Source organism: Squalius cephalus (genome assembly GCF_949319135.1).
Source record: "Squalius cephalus genome assembly, chromosome: 9".
In the NCBI taxonomy this organism is placed as follows: Eukaryota; Metazoa; Chordata; class Actinopteri; order Cypriniformes; family Leuciscidae; genus Squalius; species Squalius cephalus.
In genome coordinates this window covers 25,614,991-25,641,354 of record NC_137130.1, presented here as the reverse complement: position 1 = coordinate 25,641,354, position 26,364 = coordinate 25,614,991, and the positions used below count along the sequence as shown (strand labels likewise).

At 42.9% G+C, this 26,364-nt stretch overlaps 2 protein-coding genes across 2 annotated transcripts; both read right to left on the bottom strand.

Moving 5' to 3' along the window:
• Positions 1–1,965: 1,965 nt before the first annotated feature.
• On the bottom strand, positions 1,966–6,036 carry cUnh2orf49 (chromosome Un C2orf49 homolog). Its single transcript, XM_079881295.1, has 4 exons — positions 5,864–6,036; positions 5,512–5,648; positions 3,173–3,527; positions 1,966–3,036 (listed from the first exon to the last, which is right to left on the bottom strand). The coding sequence occupies exons 1-4, from the start codon at positions 5,987–5,989 to the stop codon at positions 2,980–2,982; spliced, it is 675 nt and encodes a 224-aa protein (XP_079737421.1). The 5' UTR covers positions 5,990–6,036; the 3' UTR covers positions 1,966–2,979.
• Positions 6,037–7,889: 1,853 nt separating this feature from the next.
• gpr45 (G protein-coupled receptor 45) lies at positions 7,890–16,115 on the bottom strand. Its single transcript, XM_079882148.1, has 3 exons — positions 15,764–16,115; positions 12,461–12,590; positions 7,890–9,447 (listed from the first exon to the last, which is right to left on the bottom strand). Exon 3 carries the CDS (start codon positions 9,323–9,325, stop codon positions 8,198–8,200), a length of 1,128 nt encoding a protein of 375 aa, XP_079738274.1. The 5' UTR covers positions 9,326–9,447; positions 12,461–12,590; positions 15,764–16,115; the 3' UTR covers positions 7,890–8,197.
• Between the last annotated feature and the right edge of the window lie 10,249 nt (positions 16,116–26,364).

The following is a 26,364-nucleotide window of genomic DNA, read 5'->3' as shown; positions in this document are numbered from 1 at the left end:
AAGCATTCAGTAGGCTAACATAAAAACAGTGGATATATGGACATAAAAAATAACCCACTTTAACATTTCAGTTATTTCAAATGGCAACATAAAACATGCATATTAGGGCTTGGAGAAAAAAAAAACGATTTTTTTTAGTGATTTTAAAGTCGATTTTTTTTTTATTACAGATATTAATTCAAATTAAATTGCTTTTTTTTTTTTTTTTTTTTTTTTTGCCCTTGCTTATAGATGAGGTTGACCGAAGTTATAGCCACTTTCGTTTCAACAGGATGAAATGTGTCGTTACAGAGCTGCACCATTCTTTAAAAGTCTGTGATCTCGATTCAAACACTCACGCGTTCTTCTTCCATTTCGTCTGTCTATTAAACCTTTGACAAAATCATATCGCAACATTCAAATCTGTGTTGACGTGCGTGCGTCACTTTAAGGTAGTGGGAGGGAGTGTTGTGAGGTTAGGGGGCACATCAGCAAGAGTTGTAGTGTGTGTGTGTGTGTGTGTGTGTGTGTGTGTGTGCGTGTGTGAGTGAGTGAGTGAGACTGCTGCCTGCTGAACATTGTGTCGCAGGAATAAGGATCTGAAGTGCCGGTGTTTCGGGAACAAAAACCCGCCGAACTGATCCGAAACCAGCCCAACTTTTATCCACCCGCCCAAACACATTTTTGCCCGCAAAATAGATTGCAAAACCGCCCAATTGGGCGGTAAACCGCCCAATCTGGCAACCCTGTTCACAGTATTAAATTAAAACAATACATCAATGTTTGTTTCTAGTGGAAAACGTCCACGTTTGGTAATGCTGATCAATAGTATTGTTGATTGATTAATTAAATTAAATATCCCCAACTGAGCAAGCCATAGGCAACAGTCCATTGCATTAATAAAAATAATTTGTGTGTAGGCTACATTGAACAGACTTTGCCCAACTTGTCTGGGAAAGGAGTTACAGGGCTTTTTACATTTGAGGCTAAACGGATAAAACAGCTAATTTTTAGCTCAGTATTACTGAACTACATTACTAAAATTACATTTTTAATGATTAAAGCAAAATTAAAATTTCAAGAACGCAGCTTCCTGGTCACTGACAAAGATTACTTTGCCTCCGCCGTAGAATCTGTGTTCATTATTTACATTGGTTGTCAAGGAAACAAACGGGAGGTTTTCTAACGTTATGATTAGTACTCCTGCTTACTTGCCGGTTTTAAAAAGTAAGAGTTTGTAAGGACATTTTGCGTCAAATGTGCAAACAACAAAGTTGGAAACAATGTCTGCAGTACTTATACGATTTTATTACATGGCCTCAGCACAAAAAAAAAACGTACACAGCTGAGAGGTAAGTATTAAATTCGTAATTTCGAGGTCCGGCCCACCGCCTCAACCATGGTCTCAACCAACTGGCAGAACTCCACCCACCTCGCTGTCGCGCTCTCGCTCGCGCCCACACTTCATGTGATTGGCTTACAAGTAAACAATCCCCCACGTGGGGTGCGTTCTTGTGATTGGCTAAAACAAGGGAGGTATCTGATTGGTCACAGGTCATTCCCTGTTTAAAAAAAGGCATTTGTGTGTCGAGCCAAGTCAGGGGAGTCTCAAAATTCACACACAAATGCAGTGAAGTTCACAGACCGCAAGCAGTTTGTAAATCAAGATATATTTGTGTGTGCATCAGAAATACATTTCTGAATCTTGTCCTGAGCATTTGTGAATCTTGTGTGCATTTGTAAATTTTGTTTTCATTTCTGAATTGTGTGTGTATTTATGAATTTTGTGTGCATTTCTGAATTTTGTATGCATTTGTGAATCTTCTGTGCTTTTTAAATTCTGTGTGTGCATTTGTGAATTTTGTGCGCATTTGTGTATCCTGTGTGTGTATTTATGAATCATGTGTGTGCATTTGTGTATCCTGTGTGTGCATATGTGAATGCAGTTTGTGCATTTATCTTTATTGAGACTCTTCTAGCTCCATATATGTCTCTCACAGTGGACATGCACCTACGATGACTATTTCAGACCCCTCCATGATTTCTAAGTGGGAGAACTTGCAAAATAGCAGGGTGTTCAAATACTTATTTTCCTCACTGTATATATAAACCTTTTCAATAGGACTGTACCTGTAACAAATCAGAACTATGAATGGAATGAAATTCAAACACCATTAATATTTCATAAACTTTTATTTTATGGACTTTGGCAGTGTACTTAAGATTGACTAAAGTGTTAGTAAAACAAAAACAAACAAAAAACACACTAACACAATGATGATGAACACTCTCAGCCGTTTATTTCATCAGGCTTGTTGTCAGTGAGGAACTCTCCATGCAGTTCAATAAAAAACTCAATTCATAATGCCTAGAAAAAGCTTCACTAAAACACTGACATGTGAAACACCATTCATTATGCTTTCTCACTTAAATACATCAATGCATGATGCAACACACATCACAACTGCATTTTGACCCTATGGGGGCTATAAATACAAAACTACCAATGGATTTATTTGATATTGGCCAAACTTGGATGGGCCTATTCCGATCTAAATCACAGAGTGATTTTCACAGAGGTTACTCAGTATATTCATATGTCAGTAAAACACCAGACATCTCAAACACACCAAGAGCATGTCCATCTATTTCCTCTAGGTGGGTTTGCTTTGTCAACATGAAAGATTTGAATTGCAAGAAAGATCTCTAAAGGGAAAATCTGAGCAGTCCAACATAAAACTGCTAGGAATGTGTCAGGTCCTTCACCACTACATAAAGTCGAAAGCCAAAGCATTTCCTGGTGTGAAATGAACCGGAGGGTCACATTGCACAAGTCACTTTTCCTGAGGCTGGTAAGTAAAGAGTGACAACTTGAGGTGTGTGACAAGAACCCATCTTTCAAATTCATGTGACCCATCGTGAGTGTCTTCCTTGGCCAACACAGAGACCCAGCAGACGATGTCAGTGGCGTTAACCATCCGTGCTTGATGACATCAGAGATTATGGCCATGTGATATGTTGAATCTTTTTCTTTGAATCAGGTGACTTGATGTCCTTCTGCCACAAACAAATACAAATAAAAAATAAATCAGAAAACTTTTCGAATCAGACAATTCACAACCAGACAATTCACAACCAAAGCTCACTCTTACACCTACATCACAGATTTCCATGGTGTCAGTGTCATACTCACAGCAGTGTCATGTTCTCCGTCGCTGGGGGACGAGCGCTTTAGTTTAGACGTGGTGTTGTTTGAATGTAGCGAGGAGTTGGCAGCGTTCGAGTGGTTGCAGGGGCTTTTGGGACTGGCCCCCGGCGACGACACCGGCGTCCTGTTAGAGGAATTTGAGGAAGAGCAGTTTGTAGAGGTCCCAGTGAGCTTGCGTATGGGGTTCGTGAGACTGATGCTGGAAACGGGGGGCTTTATTCGGTCTGTGGTGACGGGTGCTGCTGAAGTATCAGCTTTCCTCAGCTTCACACCGCCTGTGTTAGTAGAGCTGCCGTCAAACACAATCAACGGCCTCTTCCTGCCACTGTCAGTGCTTGAACTGAAACAAAACAGAGTTATATTATATTAATAAGAGAAAACAAGTTGGACATTTTCATGCAGTTACACAACAGTCGTATGACTACTTTCTGTGAACAGGACAAAATTTGTTGTTTAGTGTTCACACACACACACACACACACACACACACACACACACACACTTCCCCACTGCTGGTCCTCTCAAATAAATTTTTCTTTTAATCCACATTTTCAGAGTTTGTAATAAGTTTAGTTAAAATACATGAAACGAGTTCTGTCATGAAAGGTCATCAAACCAGATGTGAAGCACTTTTGAATCTGAACACAGACGCAACATTAAACTGAAGTTGAGATAGTCTTTTCTTCCCTATTGTGACTGTAAAAACTGTAGGGCGGGACTTTGATTTTGTCCAGGGGGAATTGATTGGATGGTTGTGGCTGTGATGTCATGTGAGTGACAGGTTGATCCCATCCTCACGCCAGTAAACATCATTAGAGAATGATTAAATCTTTGATTAAAGATTACAAGGGCACACGAATTAAAATAAATAAATAAATAACGATGTGGATGGTTAAATCGCTTAAAATAAATACTTAGAATAAAAGAAAAGAAAAAAAGAATTTACCGTTTTGATTTCATGGAGAAAGGGGAAGAGTATAAGTGATTATTACAAAGCACTCTGTGATACTTCAGTCAAATATTTTTGGAATAATAACTGTTGTCCAGGGCAACACTGTATAACTGATCACTCATCTGGGAAACTGCTTGTGTTCCTTCTGTACAACTAACATGATAATAAATGATGATGATGATAAAAATAGATTATAATAACAGACATCCCACCCTGCAAAAACGTATATCCGTAGCAGCAAGGGTGTAACGATAAATTGTTATGCGATATGTATCGGTGGTGTAAACGATATTAGTCAGGATATAGAGTTAGTTTTGTCCAAGGCTCAGGTTGACTATTTATAAGGTGCAGTTCACACAAAAATGTAAATTCTGTCATCATACCCACTCTCACGTCGTTTCAAACCTTTAAGATTTTCGTTCATCTTCGAAACACAAATGAAGATATTTTTTATGAAACTTGGAAAATTTCTGTCGCTCCATTTAAAGTCAAATCCTATAAAACTTAAAAGATACAAAACAAATGTCAAAAAGATATCGTAAAAATAATCAAGCGGTCTATGTAGCTCCGCCCCATTTTTCAGCGCCGCGCTCGTTGTCTTTTGACTTCCGGTCTGTATTTTCACAGCGATATTGCGTATTTATGAATGAACGGCTCGTTTTAAAATCTTCCCGGTCTACTGACATTTGTTAAGACATCTGCTTTAAACATTACAATCCTCATAATAACTTTCGTTAACTTTACATTAAGTAAATCCACTTAAAAAGCTAATTACTCCTGGACAGCAATGCCATAGGAATATACAGAGCGACCGCAAAAACGGAAGTTCAAAGACAATATTCTAAAGATGGCGGCGTCCTCGTTTCTCTGGCGCATAAGGTCTATATGATGAACAGATTTACAACGTAAATACGTTACAGTACTACTGTATAAACACGGACTTTAAATGAGTGCGTGACGAGGGCAAACAACATGAGAGTGAGTAATTGACAGAATTATTTTTTTTTTATTTTTTTTTCGATTATCCGGACCACACCTGAACACAACCGCTCTTGGTTGGTCGTAACCCCAGTGACGGGTAGGTTTAGGGGCGGGGTTGGGGTAGGTCATCACATGTGGTCCGGATAACCGTATAGTACATTTTTTTCTATGAACAAACCCTGTAAAGTTTGGGAATCGTCATTTTGACACGCTTTGCGATTAGAACTGTGATTGACTGTATTGAAGCGCGCACACCCTGGAGCGGCGCTCTCAAAGTGAACGCGCACACATCATTTAAAATCATTCTTGTCATGTAAGTGCATTAATAGCGGGAGAGGCGGGGCAGCAGCATCATCATCATGACCTGTGTGAGTGTGAGAGAGTACAGTACCTGTGCGCTCTGCTCCTCTCCATCCTCCTGCCCCAGCGGCTGCTGGGCAGATCTCTCTGCGGGAGAGGAAGCACATGTCGCAGGTACAGACCTGTCAGCCGGTCGCGGTCCTCATGATCACCCACTGCTATCTTCCTCTAAAACACAACGCAGGCATGACTCGTTTGCTGCTGTTCAATGGTGTATTCATTCTTCAGATTTCAGGTATATTTACTGTCTGATAAACTTATACTATACAGAAAAGACGCACGGAACAAAAATAACCAAATTATTATTATCATATAAGGAACAAGAAGGTTATGCGATGTGGCCTACAGTAACCCGACTGGTTTCATGTGGCTCCGAGTCTCACCTCATGTAACATGAGCTGAATGAACTCTTGAGAAAGGAGCTCTGGGTGAAGCAGAAGGTCGATTTTGGAAACATCTCCAGCATCTGATGTGGGGTTTCTCGTTCTGTCACCCCTGTGCGACGCCATATTTCTCAGTCCATTTCCGGAAAGCGCAGGAAGAAGTTCTCTTGTTCTGCGCTTATGTGAGAGACGTTTCACATCACATGACCATTACTGCCACCTACAGTACAATGTGTGCTAGGGCAGAAAGAAACCTCAGCTAAAGAACGAGTCGCTGACAATGTATGACTCAATTGTCATGACTCAAACCTGACGAAGTATCATATTTACACATGCATCTGCACATAGATTTACAGCTCAGAAAGAAATGAAATCAATGTCTGGCCAGACAATTAACAGGCCAATATTTGGCCATTTACAAATTATTAGCACTGGCTGGTAACCATGTCCACTTGTTTGAATAAACATTTTGTTTATTTATTGTGTAAAATAAGAGTTTGTTTCACTTATTTCAGCCATCTACAACTCTGCTCTTTTGACATTGATATCAGCCTTGGCAACCAGAAGATGCATATCGGTCAACCACTTTTTTTATTTTCAGTATTAACAGATATGAGTGTTGGCTTTTATTTAGTCATAGTTCCCAAATTACTGGTAAAGAAACCTAATTAAAATGGACAATCTGCATTTCTCGCTTAACTGACATTTATAAAAGAGAATGCACTCCAAATGGCAATTTCAGGAATGGTGAAAATACTAAATGAGAGTATCTATGATGGTAGTTTTATGCAATGTTCATAAGCAACATTCTAAAGTTGAACTTAAGTGGAATCAGTGGAATGTACAACTTCGATACAATACCTTGAAAAATATTGATATTCAACACCATTTTCTATACCACATGGAAAACTGCCATAAAGATATTTTTATTATTATCTCATAATTCTTTGATAATTTGGGTAATTTTGTTGCAATAGCTTACACACAGAACAGGGAGGCTTTATTTGAAACTTTGAACTAAAGTAAACCATCAGTAATAAAATCAAAACAAATTGCAAAGGATAGCACAAATAAAAGCAATTGAATAAAAAGATGAAATAAACTAACAAATGAAATAAACATGGCTTTAAGTTTTTAAGGTGGGTCTAACAGTAGTATTCAGGTAAGAAATACTAAAAAAATTAAATAAAGTAATCAAATATAAAATAACACGGTACATCACTGTAAAAAATAGAATAATGCTTACAATTAAAGTCACAAAAGTTATTCAATCAAGAGCAGCAAGTGATTTTATCTTTGTCTTTTGTTCTTTGATTAACAGGAGTCAAAGTGTATTAGGCTGCTGTCACTTTAAGAACTTATGCACAGATCCTGTATACTGTTTCATTCATGTTTAAAAACTGACTGTGTTCACCTGAATACTCACCAAGACAGGCATTCTGACATCATTTTGTGTGTTTGACCGTTTAAGCACAATAAGCCACAAAATAGAGCTTATATCTCATATAAGCCACTTATATATCAATGAGTAGAATTGTGCGAAATACCTGCAACCCCGCGCTGAAATTCAGTACCTGTAACATCAACACTATTCAACGGGAGCAAATGAGAGGAGCGATTGAGAGGAGACGGGTTTGTGTATCGATACTGCATAAAAGGAGTACTGGAACCGTTTCCAATATCTCAACATCAATATGTATCGAAATATCAATATTTTTGACAACACTATTGATATGAAAACTGCAAAAGCAAAATTCTTCAGTCAAACTGATGGTCTTGGTTTAAGGTAGCTAGATGTAGCTGGTTTAAGCTGGTCTTCCAGCCTGGCCATATAGAGAATTGGCCAAAACCCCTAAACCAAGCCTTCTAAAGCTATGACCAGGCTGGAAGACCAGCCAATCAGCTTAGTCTGGTTTTAGTGTTTTTTTGTTGTTTTTTTAAGGCATTGGTTGCAGTATCACTTTGGGCATTACAAAATGTGAATGTCTCCCTCACCTAATCATGAATAAATTCTACCAAACATGTTCAGTAAATCACCAGTTTAGATACTTTATTTGCCAACCTGTAAAACCTTTGTCAACTGAAATAAAAGAAATTCAGTTCAGGACCCAGTTCAGGAATATATAAGAATATTGCTTTGATGAATTTTAGACAGCTAATGCTTTTTCCTTCATCACTGCAGCCTATGATAGGAGGAGGTATTTATCAAGTACTCAATTAATAAGCGTTCTCATCTCCATGGGATTTCAAGGACACAGTCCCTCGAAACCAAGTGTGTCATATCTAAACATCATCATTCATTCTTGGCTTGTCGAGGATCCTTTGGTGTGAATCCTAGACTGAAGACTGGGTCTCACTGCTGCACACATAGATGTTGCTGGGTCTTATACGCCTACGGCTTCGTCCGGGAATCTTGGGACAGAGATGACAAGTCTTGGGCATAAACTCCAGACAGGCCTCGCGAAACTTTCGGATTCTCCAGCAATATATCACAGGGTTGAAAACCGCTTTTAGGTAACTCAACCACAGCGCCCCGATGCTGACGGGGTAAAACGCCGGGCTGAGATAGAAGCGTCTGCTGAACACCGCCAGCAGGCTCACCACCGTATGTGGCAACCAGCACACGGAGAAGCCGATGAAAAGGATGAGGATGGTGGTGAAGGCCCTGGTTTTGAAACTCATGTCCACGTTGACTTGGGGTCGCTGAAGACCGGTTAAACCCAACTTGCTGACAGGGTTGATGGTGACACTGCCTTCGCTGGTGTGATTGTGGATGCGCAGCGCGTTGCGTCGCACCGTGTTGAGAATACACAGGTAGGAATACAACATCACACCGAATGGCACGAAGAACACCGCGACGGCTAGCAGAACCGTGTAACCCCGGTCCGCCAGCGATTCGCTATATCCCAGAATGCATTGCGGCACTTGTGCGCCGATCCCGGCCGTCCTCCAGCCGATCACGGACGGTAGGGACACGCAGAGCGACAGAGCCCATGACGCGGTAATGAGAATTTTCGCACGATGTGGCGTTAGCTTGTCCTGCCGCTGGACTATAATGAGGAAGCGATCGACGCTGATGATCAGAAGGATGGACACACCTTCCAGAACAAATAACCAGTACAACATGACGGACACGCGGCAGAATCCCACTCCGAAGCTCCAGTCTGTAGTTGCGAGAGTGACGGCGGTGAACGGCATGCATAGCAACGACAGCATGATGTCAGAGAAGGCCAGCGTGGCCAGAAGCAGATTAATCGCTGAGCGCATGGCCGGTTTCTGATACACTATCAGACACACAATGGCATTGCCGAGGAAACCGATGGTGATCATGAAGATCATGATGGCAGCCAGTGCCACCCTGAGAGTGGTGGGCATGAGGGCAGTATCAGCCTCTTGCGTCTCAGTTTCTATTGGTTCAAGAAGGCCACACCCCTCCAGTGAGCTGCCATTACAGACGAACATGGCAGCTGTTACCAGGTCTCATCCATTCAAGCCTGGAAAGTCATAGCTAAACCACTGCCATGGTTATGTGAGCTCCCGTTAAGAGAATTATTCTCCACACTGAAGACGTTGTAAAACATTACCTGCAACAGAAGACCAAAAGTGTGAGTTATATTAATAACAATACAAACTTACACTATATATGTGTGTGTGCTGTGTATAATTATTTTGTATATATAAATACACAGACATACATGTGCATATTTAAGAAAAAATTATTTATATATAATATAAATTATGTATAAATATACAGTATATACATGCAAATATTTCTTAAATATATACATGCATATGTGTGTATTTATATATACAAAATAATTATACACAGTACACATACATATATTATGTAAACAAACTTGTATTTTGGATGCGATTAATCGTTGCGCAGCAGTAATATTATATATATATATACATACATACACAGTATATACAGTGAGGAAAATAAGTATTTGAACACCCTGCTATTTTGCAAGTTCTCCCACTTAGAAATCATGGAGGGGTCTGAAATTGTCATCGTAGGTGCATGTCCACTGTGAGAGACATAATCTAAAAAAAAAAAAAAACCAAAAATCACAATGTATGCTTTTTTAACTATTTATTTGTATGATACAGCTGCAAATAAGTATTTGAACACCTGAGAAAATCAATGTTAATATTTGGTACAGTAGCCTTTGTTTGCAATTACAGAGGTCAAACGTTTCCTGTAGTTTTTCACCAGGTTTGCACACACTGCAGGAGGGATTTTGGCCCACTCCTCCACACAGATCTCTAGATCATTCAGGTTTCTGGGCTGTCGCTGAGAAACACGGAGTTTGAGCTCCCTCCAAAGATTCTCTATTGGGTTTAGGTCTGGAGACTGGCTAGGCCACGCCAGAACCTTGATATGCTTCCTACAGAGCCACTCCTTGGTTATCCTGGCTGTGTGCTTCTGGTCATTGTCATGTTGGAAGACCCAGCCTCGACCCATCTTCAATGCTCTAACTGAGGGAAGGAGGTTGTTCCCCAAAATCTCGCAATACATGGCCCCGGTCATCCTCTCCTTAATACAGTGCAGTCGCCCTGTCCCATGTGCAGAAAAACACCCCCAAAGCATGATGCTCCCACCCCCATGCTTCACAGTAGGGATGGTGTTCTTGGGATGGTACTCATCATTCTTCTTCCTCCAAACACGTTTAGTGGAATTATGACCAAAAAGTTCTATTTTGGTCTAATCTGACCACATGACTTTCTCCCATGACTCCTCTGGATCATCCAAATGGTCATTGGTAAACTTAAGACGGGCCTTGACATGTGCTGGTTTAAGCAGGGGAACTTTCCGTGCCATGCATGATTTCAAACCATGACGTCTTAGTGTATTACCAACAGTAACCTTGGAAACGGTGGTCCCAGCTCTTTTCAGGTCATTGACCAGCTCCTCCCGTGTAGTTCTGGGCTGATTTCTCACCTTTCTTAGGATCATTGAGACCCCACGAGGTGAGATCTTGCATGGAGCCCCAGTCAGAGGGAGATTGACAGTCATGTTTAGCTTCTTCCATTCTCTAATGATTGCTCCAACAGTGGACCTTTTTTCACCAAGTTGCTTGGCAATTTCCCTGTAGCCCTTTCCAACCTTGTGGAAGTGTACAATTTTGTCTCTAGTGTCTTTGGACAGCTCTTTGGTCTTGGCCATGTTAGTAGTTGGATTCTTACTGATTGTATGGGGTGGACAGGTGTCTTTATGCAGCTAACGACCTCAAACAGGTGCATCTAATTTAGGATAATAAATGGAGTGGAGGTGGACATTTTAAAGGGATAGTTCACTTTGAAATAAAATTGTGGTATGTTTTAGCTTACCTGAAGGGCATCCAAGATGTAGGTGTCTTTTTTTCCGCAGTAGTTTCAATTTTGATATTTTTAGGTCAAACCCTTCTTGTCTGACAGTCATATCATGCAGGTCTATGGTCACGGTCTCAAAGAGCATGCACAGAGTCCAAATGAAAACAATTCCCCATCGTCCAAATTAAACATTTCCCCATCGTAAGTACACATTGATGGCCTAAGACACGAAACGAGCGGTTTGTGTGAGAAAACGATCAGTATTTATATCGTTTTTACCTCTTATAAAACAACCACGTCCAAGTGATCTGAGGGCGCGGGCGCTTCCTGCTGTGTGACGTGTGCGCAGACTGGTGCATAGATATATACACTAGAGGTCGCCTTGGCTACGGCAGTTCATTGGAACGAATGTCTTTAATGCGACATCTAGTGTATATATATCTATGCACCAGTCTGCGTACACGTCACACAGCAGGAAGCGCCCGCGCCCTCAGATCACTTGGACGTGGTTGTTTTATAAGAGGTAAAAACGATATAAAAACTGTTCGTTTTCTCACACAAACCGCTCGTTTCGTGTCTTAGGCCATCAATGTGTACTTACGATGGGGAATTGTTTAATTTGGACGATGGGGAATTGTTTTCATTTGGACTCTGTGCATGCTCTTTGAGACCGTGACTATAGACCTGCATGATATGACTGTCAGACAAGAACGGTTTGACCTAAAAATATCAAAATTGAAACTACTGTGGAAAAAAAGACACCTACATCTTGGATGCCCTTCAGGTAAGCTAAAACATACCAAAATTTAATTTCAAAGTGAACTATCCCTTTAAAGGCAGACTAAACAGGTCTTTGAGGGTCAGAATTCTAGCTGATAGACAGGTGTTCAAATACTTATTTGCAGCTGTATCATACAAATAAATAGTTAAAAAATCATATATTGTGATTTCTGGATTTTTTTTTTTAGATTATGTCTCTCACAGTGGACATGCACCTACGATGACAATTTCAGACCCCTCCATGATTTCCAAGTGGGAGAACTTGCAAAATAGCAGGGTGTTCAAATACTTATTTTCCTCACTGTATATATAATTAGGGCTATCAGTCCTTTGGCTAGTGTTACATTATATGATCATGCTCTTATTCATGCAAATGCTTTTAAACCATTCAAGCGCGATAAGACACAAAAGAGAACGCAGTGCAGTACTGATGAGCAATATGGTGAGCATCTACAAACCACAATCATCGTGTTTACAGATGAAAGAGGGAATGATGCTCACTCAGAGGATGCTGCTGTTGCCATGGTTACTCTAGGTTGTTCTTTGCTAAGGATAGTGCAGATATAAAGGGGGATGTAAATTCCAAAAATGCATCATATGTTTCATGTCATCATCTGACACCTCCATTGCCCTAGAAAAGACACATAGCAGGACACAGTTACACATGGTTAATGCAATATATTTTCTACTCTGTGTTCCATTTATCAAATTGAGAGAGACAGTTGACATTAGGGTGGCATATATTGGGATTTTTCTCATTCAGGTCTATAAATGCTGGTGACAATCTATTTAAAAACTCCCATGTAATTCCCATTACATATACAATACAATACTTGGAGAAAGATTTATCATTTTTGGGTATACAGTGTGGATGAGAAAAACAGATAATGGGTACAGGCGAGACATTGTGGACAGAAGCATATGAATTAAGTAATAGAAATATGCAGGATGTTGTTATGTAGAAAGAGATATACCATATGTAAAAATATAAATACATAATAATGGACTAGTGGAATAAAAATGGAACCAGAATAAATATAATATGACTTACAGTATGTGTACAAATAAACCATATTTTGGTATACTTAATGGAAGCTCTGTACTATATGGAAGCTTGTTTCCGCCACAGAATAAAACATTTTAAAAAGATAATTGTGACTTTTTATCTCACAATTGCGAGTTTACATCTCGCAATTCTGACTTTATTTCTCAGAATTACGAGATATAAAGTCAGAACTGCGTGAAATAAAGTCGCAATTGCGTGTTATAAAGTCAGAATTGCAAGATAAAAAAGTCAGAATTGCATGTTATAAAGTCAGAATTCTGACTTTTTTTCTCGCAATTGCGACTTTATATCACGCAATTCTGACTTTATAACACGCAATTGCGAGTTTATATCTCGCATATCTCTTTATATCTTAGATATAAACTCACAATTGTGAGATATAAAGTCCAATTCTAAGGAAAAAAAAGACACTTTTTTTTTTTTTTTACCACAGAATCGTTTATATCTCACAATTGTGACTTTATAACACGCAATTGTGACTTTATATCGTGCAATTCTGACTTTATATCTCCCAATTGCGACTTTATTTCTCGCAATTGCGACTTCATATCTCGCAATTCTGAGAAAAAAAGTCACAATTCTGACTTGATATATCGCAATTGTGAGAAAAAAAGTCAGAATTGTGAGATAAAAAGTCGCAATTATTTAGCCTAGCAAGCCAGACCTACATCAAGATGTTAGGTCTGGCAACTCACCATAGACACGGCTCAATCCGAGGGGCGGGATAAACGGCTGTCTTTCAAATTCCCTCTGCACGCAATAGGACAGCGTTTCAACCAACCAGAGCGTTTTCCCAACAGCGGAGCTTACGTTAGTTGATAGATTCAACTTTTGAATCTGGCAGGTAAAACTACGAACACATCTTCCTTTTTTAAGAATGACTTAAGTGCCGTTCTTTGCTCTTTTCTCAAGAAAAACTTAACTCCAAGTCCTCCAGAGTCGCGGCCAAAGCCGATTTGAAAGACTGTTCGCCAGAAGCAGCAACTCTTCTTTGTTTTCAAGTAGTAGGGAACCGTCGCAACTCTGTCGTCATTATGTTAAGCTCGCCCCGCCTACTCTATACACGATGTGATTGACCTGACCCAATTTAGGTTTTTACAGCTACGAAAGTCAATGGAGAGTTGCTAGACTACCCTGGCTGCAAAATACATTTTGCTGCCGCTAGGGTGCGTCTAGATTTCTAGGCTAGCAATTATTATTATTTATTTATTATTCAGTGGCGGAAACAAGCTTCCATAGTACTATGAGCTGACAATTACAATACCTGTCTTTTAAACCAGGTAAATAGTAAAATGTTTAGCAGCAACCCTGGTGTCCATGTTGTCACCCATAGACTAGCCATCAACTTAAGTGTTAGAAACTAGAGATTTACCAATATTGCTTTTCTGACCAATGCCGATAATGAATAATTGTATGTTGAAATGTCCAAGTGCTGATATAGAGAACAGATATTTTTATTGTGTTATTTCTGTTTTTCTTTGGACAGAATCCTAATCACACCGTGTTGTTTGTTGGCCAGAGGAGGACTTGTCCCCCAACTAAGGCTGGTTTCTCCCAAGATTTTTTATTTTTTTTTTGTTCCATTCTGCTGCCTGATGGAGTTCGGTTTCCTTGCCACTGTCACCTCTGGCTTGTTTAGTTGTGGACACTTAATATTCAACAATATTATAGATCTGACTGTACTGACGCTGTTGTATGAGAACTGAAATGAGCTGGACAATGAGATCATTATTTTGTTGCAGAACTGCTTTATAGATGAAATTAACTAATTGATTATCTTTTTACAATGGAACTGAATCAACACTGAACAGACTTCAGCTGAACAACAGCATCATTTTCCTGTTATCACTGTAAAGCTGCTTTTGAAACAATCTGTACTGTATAAAGCACTATATAAATAAAGGTGACTTGACTTTACACAATGATAAATTATATAATAATAATCATATTAACAATAAAATAATATGCATTATTATTATAATTTGTCTAACCTGTTTAGTTGCAAAGATGGTTGATGACCCTTAAATTGTTGTTTATTTTCATGGCACACTATTACATTACTATTCCTATTCGATCATGGCACAATATATATGTTTACATGCTATAAAGTAGGATATGTAGGCTACAGCATTTCTATACATATCATTTAAGCACGAATGCTTATGCGTAAACATTATAAGCTGTTTCCTATTCAACAAACAGCGTTAATATTGGGTACCATTGTTTAAAGAAAAAAATCCCACCAGATGGAATTTATCGGTGCAGCTAATTCTACAGAACCAATTTGTCTAAATATCAGTAAAGAAAAATAATCTAAAAACTGGCAATCTTAAATAGAAATACTGAAAACGAAGAAATTCGCATAAAAAGCAAGCAAACAAATGTATTCAGAAAGATATTCATGGGTTATTCATAACAAAATTCTTATAAAGCAGCGGATATGTGGCATGCGGCAGAACTGCTTGAATAATTGTTTACAAATGCACAAAACATTCAGAACTGAATGTTTTCCAATTGCAGTTATGCAGCACACGATAGGAAACAAATAGGCTATTAGAATTTAATTATTTCGAAAATGTCTAAGCGTGATATGTATGACAATTGGTATCACTATCGCACCCTTGTGAATTATGCATTGATCACACGATACATGTCACTGATGGAACATTACAGTTCACGTGCACTGGCGCGCTAAGCAGATGTGATGTAATTTGCACAGCCAGATTGTGTGATTTTACCTCTTTATCTACTGAAGTCCGTGTATCTGTTGGGCGGTGAGCCGTGACAATCCAAAATAGATGAAGGACAAGATGTTGTTGTGGCTGCCCGTTGTAGTTTTGATTTCAGTCAGAGGACTGCCATTGTTTCCACTGATGCGATTTCTTGCTGCATGAAACACATCCGTCGGGGCGTGGAGCTCTGGAGGTGTGACAACGGCAATCAATCATAGGCGGCCAGTATGAGCTTCATCCTTGAGGATTTCAGAGGTAGCCTACGGATGACAAACTGCATCAGGAGGTCTTTGACGTTCTCAGAAGAATATAAGCTCAATGGTTCAACCAAGGACCCAGACTCTAGCTAGTTATCATCAATAATGTTTTGGCTGCGTTGGGTTTTTGAGTTACCCTGGAAATCCAGAGTTCTCGCGAGAGCACAATTTGAATTTAAACACCTTTATCTTCTCTACTTTTGAGTCTGTCTATAGAAAAGTCACAATAAAAAAACTTTGGGTTATTTGTTTAACCCGACCGTTAGTTTACACATAGCCTATTGGGTCAATATGTTGGGTTATTTTCCCCCCAAAAAATATTGGGTCATTTTTAAAATCGTTGGGTAATTTTTTAGTAATAACCCGACTGTTGGGTTAAATAGCCTACGTCTCCGCAGCGACGGTTCAAATCTGAACGGTCCGGTTCAGTGATATACAGCCAACACAAGCTGCTACTGCATCATTGGGTTGTTTTTAACCCAGGGTTTTTTTTTGTTTGTTTGTTTTTTAGAGTCAACTGGACTGAAAGCTTTTGTTGTAGACAGAAGGCAACATGTCCTTGAAATTTGATCATTCATCATGCTTTTTTTTCAGCTCTATTTTCCTTTCACACCCACACTTGTAAGGCTAAATAGGGATAGGCCTATACCATAGACTTTTATTGTTTTCATATTTAGCTAGCCTACTTAATAAATAAGTAGCTTATAGTTATATAAAATAAATAGTAAATAACACATACACACTTCTGTTCACACATTCACAAGTCAGTAAGATGTTTTTTAAAGAAATGAATACTTTTATTCGGCAAGGAAACATTAAATTGACAAAAAGAGACATTAAAGGCATTTATAATGTTACAGAAGATTTCTAATTCAAATAAATGCTGTTCTTTTAAACTTTGTATTCAGCAAAGAATCCTGATGTAGCCTATCATGTTTTCCCCAAGCAGCACAACTGTTTTAAAAATTGCTAATAATCAGAAATGTCGCAAATCAGCCTATTAGAATGATTTCTGAAGGATCATGTAACACTAGGGGTGTAACGATACCCTCATGTCACGATTTGATACAAATCACTATACTGAACTGACGATATGATATTTGCAATACTCCAAGACACATAATAAAAGGTTAAAAAAAAGTTCTGTTGATTAAAATGCTAAATTTGATATTACATTGTGGGTGTAAATGAATAGACTTGGACTTGCTGGTAAACCAATGCACAGGACAATGGTGACACCATAAAAATATTCATGATTCTGAAGCTGAAAATACAGAATAATTTTAGACGAATATGCTTGCACTCTGTCACTGACTAGATATTTAAATAATGTAGGCCACTTTTTACACAAATATACCCCCACTGCATTATTATACATTACATATATTGTAGTGTAATGTAGTACTGACACGAAAACTAGAATTTTTTTCTCACACAGTCATTTTACTATAAACTATACACAATATATTGTCACTATCCACGATACGTATATTGTCACTATCCACGATAAATAATATTGCATTTTTGTATTGCGATATTGTGACACATTGTTACACAGGACAAGCGGTCAGTAGTGGACACGGCAAGAGCGCGCTAGTGTTTTTTTCTGAATACTCAGTTCTCCTGTTATTCAGTGATTTATTTGACTCAAGTTTGCGCGCTGTCGCGGAAGCGTCAGCGGAAGCGTTCAGCTCTCGTGTTCAGCCTCCTCGTGTGACCGAGCAAGGACAGCAGAAAGGCACTTAAGTATCTCCTTCTCCCTTTCCTTTCCCACTTTTATTTTATCTTCTTACTCAACATGTGCTTTCAATACATTCCTGTTATCTCTCGGCAACGCCCTTTCATCACGCGCAAAAGGCAGCGCAGTACTGCTAATCTGCGTCCCATTCTCTCATCCTCACACACACCTGTCTCTCTTTCCGTGGGTCTATGGAATTGTCAGTCAGCAGTCAATAAAGCTGTCTTTATTCCAGCCTTTGCATCTCATTCTACTCTTAATATCTTGGGCTTGACTGAGACCTGGATTCGTCCAGAAGACTCAGCAACCCCTGCTGCTCTCTCTAACAACTTCTCTTTCACACCCCTCGCCAGTCTGGAAGGGGGTACAGGGTTTCTCATTTCTAACAATTGGAAATACTCAGCGCTCTCTTCTCTATGCAACAACAACTCATTTGAATATCATGCTATTACACTTACAACTCCCAATAAGATCCATATTGTAGTCATTTATCGCCCCCCAGGTCAGCTGGGAAGCTTTGTAGAGGAGCTGGATGTGCTGCTGTCCTCTTTTCCTGAGGACGGCACCCCACTTGTAGTCTTTTTTGACTTCAACATTCATCTTGAGAGGCCGTATGCAACAGACTTCATCTCTCTCCTAGCCTCTTTCGATCTCAAACGACTCATCACCACAGGTACTCACAAATCAGGTAACCAACTGGACCTGGTTTACACACGCAACTGCATCACAGACAACATTTTGGTGAGACCTCTCCATGTTTCAGATCATTTCCTCATAACTTTCAGTCTACAACTCTCTACCCCTGCACCACCAACCCCCCCACCAGTCACTTTCAGACAAACCTGCACTCACTTTCTCCCGCCCATCTTTCCTCTGCCGTGTCATCTTCTCTTCCCTCACCCTCACAATTCTCATCTCTGAATGTGAATACCGCAACGGATACCTTATGCTTTACTCTAACCTCTTCTCTAGACAATATCTGCCCTCTCTCCTCCAGGCCTGCACGCGCTACTCCCTCTAACCCCTGGTTATCTGAGATTCTTCGTGAACTGAGCGGACCGAACTCAGGGCAGCAGAGAGGAAATGGCGCAAATCAAAAGAAACATCTGACCTGAGTATGTATAAATCTCTCCTCTTCCTTTTCTGTTGATGTTCATGCTGCAAAATCTTCCTACTTCCACAACAAGATCAACAGCTCCTCTAACACACGATCACTCTTCAAGACATTCAACTCTCTCCTCTGTCCACCTCCACCACCACCACCACCCACCTCCTCTTTAACTGCTGATGATTTTGCTAACTTCTTCACCAACAAAACAACAACTATCAGCAGTCAGTTCTCAGCTCCACACACACAGGAACCCAGACCGACCCCTTCCACAGCCAATAACCCTCTCTCCTCCTTCTCTCCGCTAACCGAGGAAGAAGTATCTACACTTCTCCTCTCCAGTCATCCTACCACCTGCCCTCTAGACCCCATCCCCTCACACCTTCTACAAGCCATCTCTCCCACACTTCTACCAGCACTCACACACATCATCAACTCATCCCTCCAGACTGGCACTTTCCCTACAGCATCCAATAAGGCTCGGGTAACTCCACTGCTGAAAAAAACAACACTAAACACATCACTTGTAGAGAATTACAGACCTATCTCTCTACTACCATTCATTGCGAATTAATGATTCACACTTGAAAGAGCTGTTTTCAACCAAGTAACATCCTTCTTGTCTCTGAACAACCAGCTGGATGTCAACCAATCCGGCTTCAAGAAAGGGCATTCAACTGAGACTGCAATACTGTCGGTCACAGAAGCCCTACGGATCGCAAAAGCTGCTTCCAAATCCTCAGTTCTCATTCTCCTGGATCTGTCTGCTGCCTTCGACACTGTGAATCATCAGATCCTTCTGTCCACCCTCTCATCAGTGGGCATCACAGGTACTCCTCTCCACTGGTTTGAGTCCTATCTCACAGGTAGGTCCTTCAGTGTCGCATGGAGAGGCGAGGTATCCAGAGCACATCAACTGACCACAGAGGTTCCTCAGGGTTCAGTTCTTGGACCCCTGCTCTTCTCCATCTACACCACATCACTGGGACACATCATACAGGCACATGGTTTCTCCTACCACTGCTATGCTGATGACACACAGCTCTTCCTCTCATTTCAACCAGATGGTCCCACAGTAGCTGTACGGATCTCAAGCTGTCTGGCGGACATCTCAGCATGGATGAAGGAACATCACCTGCAGCTCAACCTGGCAAAGACTGAGCTTCTCGTCCTCCCTGCCAATCCGTCTCTACAGCACAACTTCACTATCCAGCTAGAATCATCATCAATCACCCCATCAAGGTCGGTCAGAAATTTTGGAGTAACATTTGATGACCAGCTGACCTTCACAGATCACATTTCAAAGACCACTCGATCATGCCGATTTGCACTGCACAACATCAGGAAGATCAGGCCTTTCCTAACTGAGCATGCAACACAACTTCTCGTCCAGGCCCTGGTCATCTCTAGGCTTGACTACTGCAGTGCTCTTCTGGCTGGACTTCCTTCATGTGCAACTAAACCTCTACAAATGATTCAGAACGCTGCAGCTCGTCTTGTCTTCAACGAGCCCAAGAGGGCCCACGTCACTCCTCTGTTCATCTCTCTGCACTGGCTACCTCTCGCTGCTCGCATCAAGTTCAAGGCATTGACGCTTGCTTACAGATCTATCACAGGCTCAGCTCCCTCCTACTTTCACTCACTCCTACGAGCCTACATCCCTACCAGAAGCCTACGATCGGTCAACGAGCGATGTCTCATGGTTCCATCACAGAGAGCCACAAAATCACTTTCCAGAACATTCTCATTCACAGTTTCATGCTGGTGGAATGATCTCCCCAATCGGGCTTATGCTACTCTGAATAATGCCTGAACTTCGTATTTTGAGCACTTCTTGCGTTGTTTTTTGCCTCTTCACGACGACTCGCTTAATTTAGTCCTAATCTGTACGTCGCTTTGGACAAAAGCGTCTGCTAAATGACTAAATGTAAATGTAATGTACACCCCTATGTAAAACTAAAGACTGGAGTAATGATGCTGAAAATTCAGCTTTGCCATCACAAATCAAATCAATTAAAATTACATTAACCCTTAAACGCATACCTCAGGTCTTTAGTGACCCGGGACGTCATTCACTATGTGATGGTTGAGACAGGCAAAGAAGAGGATCCACGTGCAGTTTGGTTTAATATTAATAATCCACAAGATTTAAAAAAAAAAAAAAAGTAAACCAGGAAACACAGGACAGGAAGATGTTACAGCAAAAAAAAAAAAACAATGACTGACAACCAACCAGAGAAACACAAGGGTATTTATGCAAAAGATAACAAGGGGGCTGACTAGGGACAGGTGCAGGTGATTAGTTGTCATGGAAATTAACGATGGTGGTTATGGTAACAAACAAGGCAGGCAAAACAAAGGAAACCCGGAAATGAATACAGGAAGTGAACATGGCGATCATGACAGACACCGCCAGAGAAGAGGGGACTGAAGATCCCCACGGCGGAGCAGAAAACCACCACAGCGGAGCGGATGGGACTGAAGATCCCCATGGAGGAGCAGAAGACCACCACAGCGAAGCGGATGGGACTGAAGATCCCCAAGGAGGAGCAGAAGACCACCACAGCGGAGCGGACAGTACTGAAGATCCCCACAGAGGAGCAGAAGACCACCACAGCGGAGCGGATGGGACTGAAGATCCTTACGGAGGAGCAGAAGACCACCACAGCGGAGCGGACAGTACTGAAGATCCCCACAGAGGAGCAGAAGACCACCACAGCGGAGCAGATGGGACTGAAGATCCTTACGGAGGAGCAGAAGACCACCACAGCGGAGCGGATGGGACTGAAGATCCTTACGGAGGAGCAGAAGACCACCACAGCAAAACGGATGGGACTGAAGATCCTTACGGAGGAGCAGAAGACCACCACAGCGGAGCGGACATGACTGAAGATCCTCACGGAGGAGCAGAAGACCACCACAGCGAAGCAGATGGGACTGAAGATCCCCACGGAGGAGCAGAAGACCACCACAGCGGAACGGATGGGACTGAAGATCCCCACGGAGGAGCAGAAGACCACCACAACGGAGCGGATGGGACTGAAGATCCCCACAGAGGAGCAGAAGACCACCACAGCGGAGCGGATACAACTGAAGATCCCCACAGAGGAGCAGAAGACCACCACAGCAGAGCGGATGGGACTGAAGATCCCCACAGAGGAGCAGAAGACCACTACAGCGGAGCGGATGGGACTGAAGATCCCCACAGGGGAGCAGAAGACCACCACAGCGAAGCGGATGGGACTGAAGATCCCCACAGAGGAGTAGAAGACCACCACAGCGGAGCGGATGTGACTAAAGATCCCCACAGAGGAGCAGACCACCACAGCGGAGCGGATACGACTGAAGATCCCCACGGAGGAGCAGAAGACCACCACAGCGAAGCAGATGGGACTGAAGATCCCCACGGAGGAGCAGAAGACCACCACAGCGGAGCGGACAGGACTGAAGATCCCCACGGAGGAGCAGAAGACCACCACAGCGGAGCGGACGGGACTGAAGATCCTTAAGGAGGAGCAGAAGACCACCACAGCGGAGCGAATGGGACTGAAGATCCTTACGGAGGAGCAGAAGACCACCACAGCAGAACGGATGGGACTGAAGATCCTTACGGAGGAGCAGAAGACCACCACAGCGAAGCGGATGGGACTGAAGATCCCCACGGAGGAGCAGAAGACCCCCACAGCGGAGCGGATGAGACTGAAGATCCCCACAGAGGAGCAGAAGACCACCACAGCGGAGCGGATGGGACTGAAGATCCCCACAGAGGAGCAGAAGACCACCACAGCGGAGCGGATACGACTGAAGATCCCCACAGAGGAGCAGAAGACCACCACAGCAGAGCGGATGGGACTGAAGATCCCCACAGAGGAGCAGAAGACCACCACAGCAGAGCAGATGGGACTGAAGATCCCCACAGAGGAGCAGACCACCACAGCGGAGCGGATACGACTGAAGATCCCCACGGAGGAGCAGAAGACCACCACAGCGAAGCAGATGGGACTGAAGATCCCCACGGAGGAGCAGAAGACCACCACAGCGGAGCGGACAGGACTGAAGATCCCCACGGAGGAGCAGAAGACCACCACAGCGGAGCGGACGGGACTGAAGATCCTTACGGAGGAGCAGAAGACCACCACAGCGGAGCGAATGGGACTGAAGATCCTTACGGAGGAGCAGAAGACCACCACAGCAGAACGGATGGGACTGAAGATCCTTACGGAGGAGCAGAAGACCACCACAGCGAAGCGGATGGGACTGAAGATCCCCACGGAGGAGCAGAAGACCACCACAGCAGAACGGATGGGACTGAAGATCCTTACGGAGGAGCAGAAGACCACCACAGCGAAGCGGATGGGACTGAAGATCCCCACGGAGGAGCAGAAGACCCCCACAGCGGAGCGGATGAGACTGAAGATCCCCACAGAGGAGCAGAAGACCACCACAGCGGAGCGGATGGGACTGAAGATCCCCACAGAGGAGCAGAAGACCACCACAGCGGAGCGGATACGACTGAAGATCCCCACAGAGGAGCAGAAGACCACCACAGCAGAGCGGATGGGACTGAAGATCCCCACAGAGGAGCAGAAGACCACCACAGCAGAGCAGATGGGACTGAAGATCCCCACAGAGGAGCAGAAGACCACCACAGCGAAGCGGACGGGACTGAAGATCCCCACAGAGGAGCAGAAGACCACCACAGCGGAGCGGATGGGACTGAAGATCCCCACAGAGGAGCAGAAGACCACCACAGCGGAGCGGATGGGACTGAAGATCCCCACAGAGGAGCAGAAGACCACCACAGCGGAGCGGATACGACTGAAGATCCCCACAGAGGAGCAGAAGACCACCACAGCAGAGCGGATGGGACTGAAGATCCCCACAGAGGAGCAGAAGACCACCACAGCAGAGCAGATGGGACTGAAGATCCCCACAGAGGAGCAGAAGACCACCACAGCGAAGCGGACGGGACTGAAGATCCCCACAGAGGAGCAGAAGACCACCACAGCGGAGCGGATGGGACTGAAGATCCCCACAGAGGAGCAGAAGACCACCACAGCGGAGCGGATACGACTGAAGATCCCCACGGAGGAGCAGAAGACCACCACAGTGGAGAGGATAAGACTGAAGAAACCCCACAGAGGAGCAGAAGACCACCACAGCGGAGCGGATACGACTGAAGATCCCCACGGAGGAGCAGAAGACAACCACAGCGGAGCGGACAGGACTGAAGATCCCCACGGAGGAGCAGAAGACCACCACAGCGGAGCAGACGGGACTGAAGATCCTCATGGAGGAGCAGAAGACCACCACAGCGAAGCGGATTGGACTGAGGATCCCCACGGAGGAGCAGAAGACCACCACAGCGGAGAGGATAAGACTGAAGTTCCCCAAGGAGGAGCAGAAAACCACCACAGCGAAGCGGATAAGACTGAAGACCCCACGGAGGAGCAGAAGACCACCACAGCGAAGCGGATGGGACTGTCAGGCAAAACTGTACTACAGAGCACAGAGAGGTAGGGTTGTCCTTAGGGGCAGTGTCAAGTGAGCTCAAGGGCGTCCTCCATGGTCCTAACAGGACCGGCAGGGTGTTCCAGGCTGACCTCTGGTCATCTCAGGGCAAAAAGGAAGTTCATGAACAACCTCTGTGGTTGATTCAAAGCAGACAGGCAGTTCAGGAACGACCTCTGTGGTCACGTTGGGGCAGATAGGCAGTTCAAGAACAACCTCTGTAGTCATGTTAGGGCAGACAGGTGGTTCAAGAATGACCTCTGTGGTCATATCTGGGCTGACAGAGGGTTTATTGAGGACCTCTGTGGTCGCGTCAGGGCAGACAGGAAACACAGGGACGATCTCTGTGGTTGAAACATAGAGTTCATTGGTGGACACCGCTGTCTCAGGCAAAACTGGGACTGGTGCCGCCGCCTCGGGAGAAACTGAAGCGTATGTGGCCCAGACACACAAAATGGCCATCGCCGTAACGGGGAGTGCAATTGACAGTGAGACCACCTCTGAGATCCCCAGACTTGATATCCCCATCGAGATGCCAGCTGCTCAGACCGACGTTAGCGTTGTGTCCACCAAACTGGAAACCAGTCTCAAATGCCTTACGCCTTGCAACGTTCATGACGACCAGAAACACTAACATGGCGTCCATGATGGCTGAAGACTCTGGCTTGAAGTCCATGGCGGCTCGAGACTCTGGCGTGCGCCCATGATGGCCAATGATCCTCAAGGACCAACACGATGAGTTTAGATTGGTATTGTTCATTGTCAATAACAATAAAAGTTAATGAGAGCAAAATCTGGGAAGTCCGTTAGATAAGCAAGGTCCAGAAATTCTCGGGTGTGGTCCTCGTGTGATCGTTTACCTTGGCGCTGGATCCGTTATGGTCAGTCATTCTGTAACGGTTGAGACAGGCAAATAAGCAGGCAGAAAATAGGATACACTTGCAGTTTGGTTTAATATTAATATGTCTTGGATGATGCAGGAGTGAGAGTGACATTGCTGTTGGCCTCTGAGATGATTGTGTTGTGCCTGTCACCATGGTAACCTCTCCATCTCGGGCCTGTCAATAACAGAACACTCTGTACTCTATAGACCCTCTCTCACTCTTTGATGCTCACTGAGATGTCAAGTCACACAAAACCCAAATGAGAGGCTCTGAAAAACTCAAATACCTCTAGCCAAATACAACAAAGCATGTGAAATGAAATTGCAGATTATTAGAGAATAATGTACCATCACTTTCACTAATTAATTATAATAAATGATGACAATGTAGTGTCATGTAGGCTACTATCAGTACTATCAATTTAAAGTAAGCCTAAACATATGACCTGGAATATGCTCTCAGAATCATAATATATGCAGTTATATGTCAGAACAGAAGGTGGCAACATTGTCCAGCTTATAACTGCACAGTTTAAAGGAAGCTTCTCCATCTGTATGGGGAGAAATGCATTATATATTACACACAGATTATAATCAAAGCATTGAATAATAATCATTACTGAATTATCAGCATCCTTAAATATCACTAAATAGCAAGAATCTTGTCTAATAATAATAATGAAACTAAAAAAGAAATAAACTAGAAATGCACCGATCGGCCAATAAGCTGCTACACGCATGCGGTGGGGAAGACAGCTTCCTGGGTTTTAAAAGAAAGACCAATGGAAAGCTGCATGGACAGGTACTGAACTGAAGTGGACCTCTCACTATCAACCTGTAGAGGTCTCTGATGCAGTCGTAGAGGACCCATCTGTTATCGTGGAAGCCAGGCTGCACCATAACAACATTGTTCACCTGCTCCAGCCTATAGAACATCAAGGCAGACCCTCTTGTCTATTCAAAGAGCCCAAAATATGGACTACTGGTCCAGTCTAAAACTACAGGGAAAGTTGGCAAAACTGCCCTGCGCGGACCACTCTGTATCACACACCATCTACAGCAATGCCACCATCAGTAAGGAGATCCTCACTTTCTGTGTAAAAGCACGTC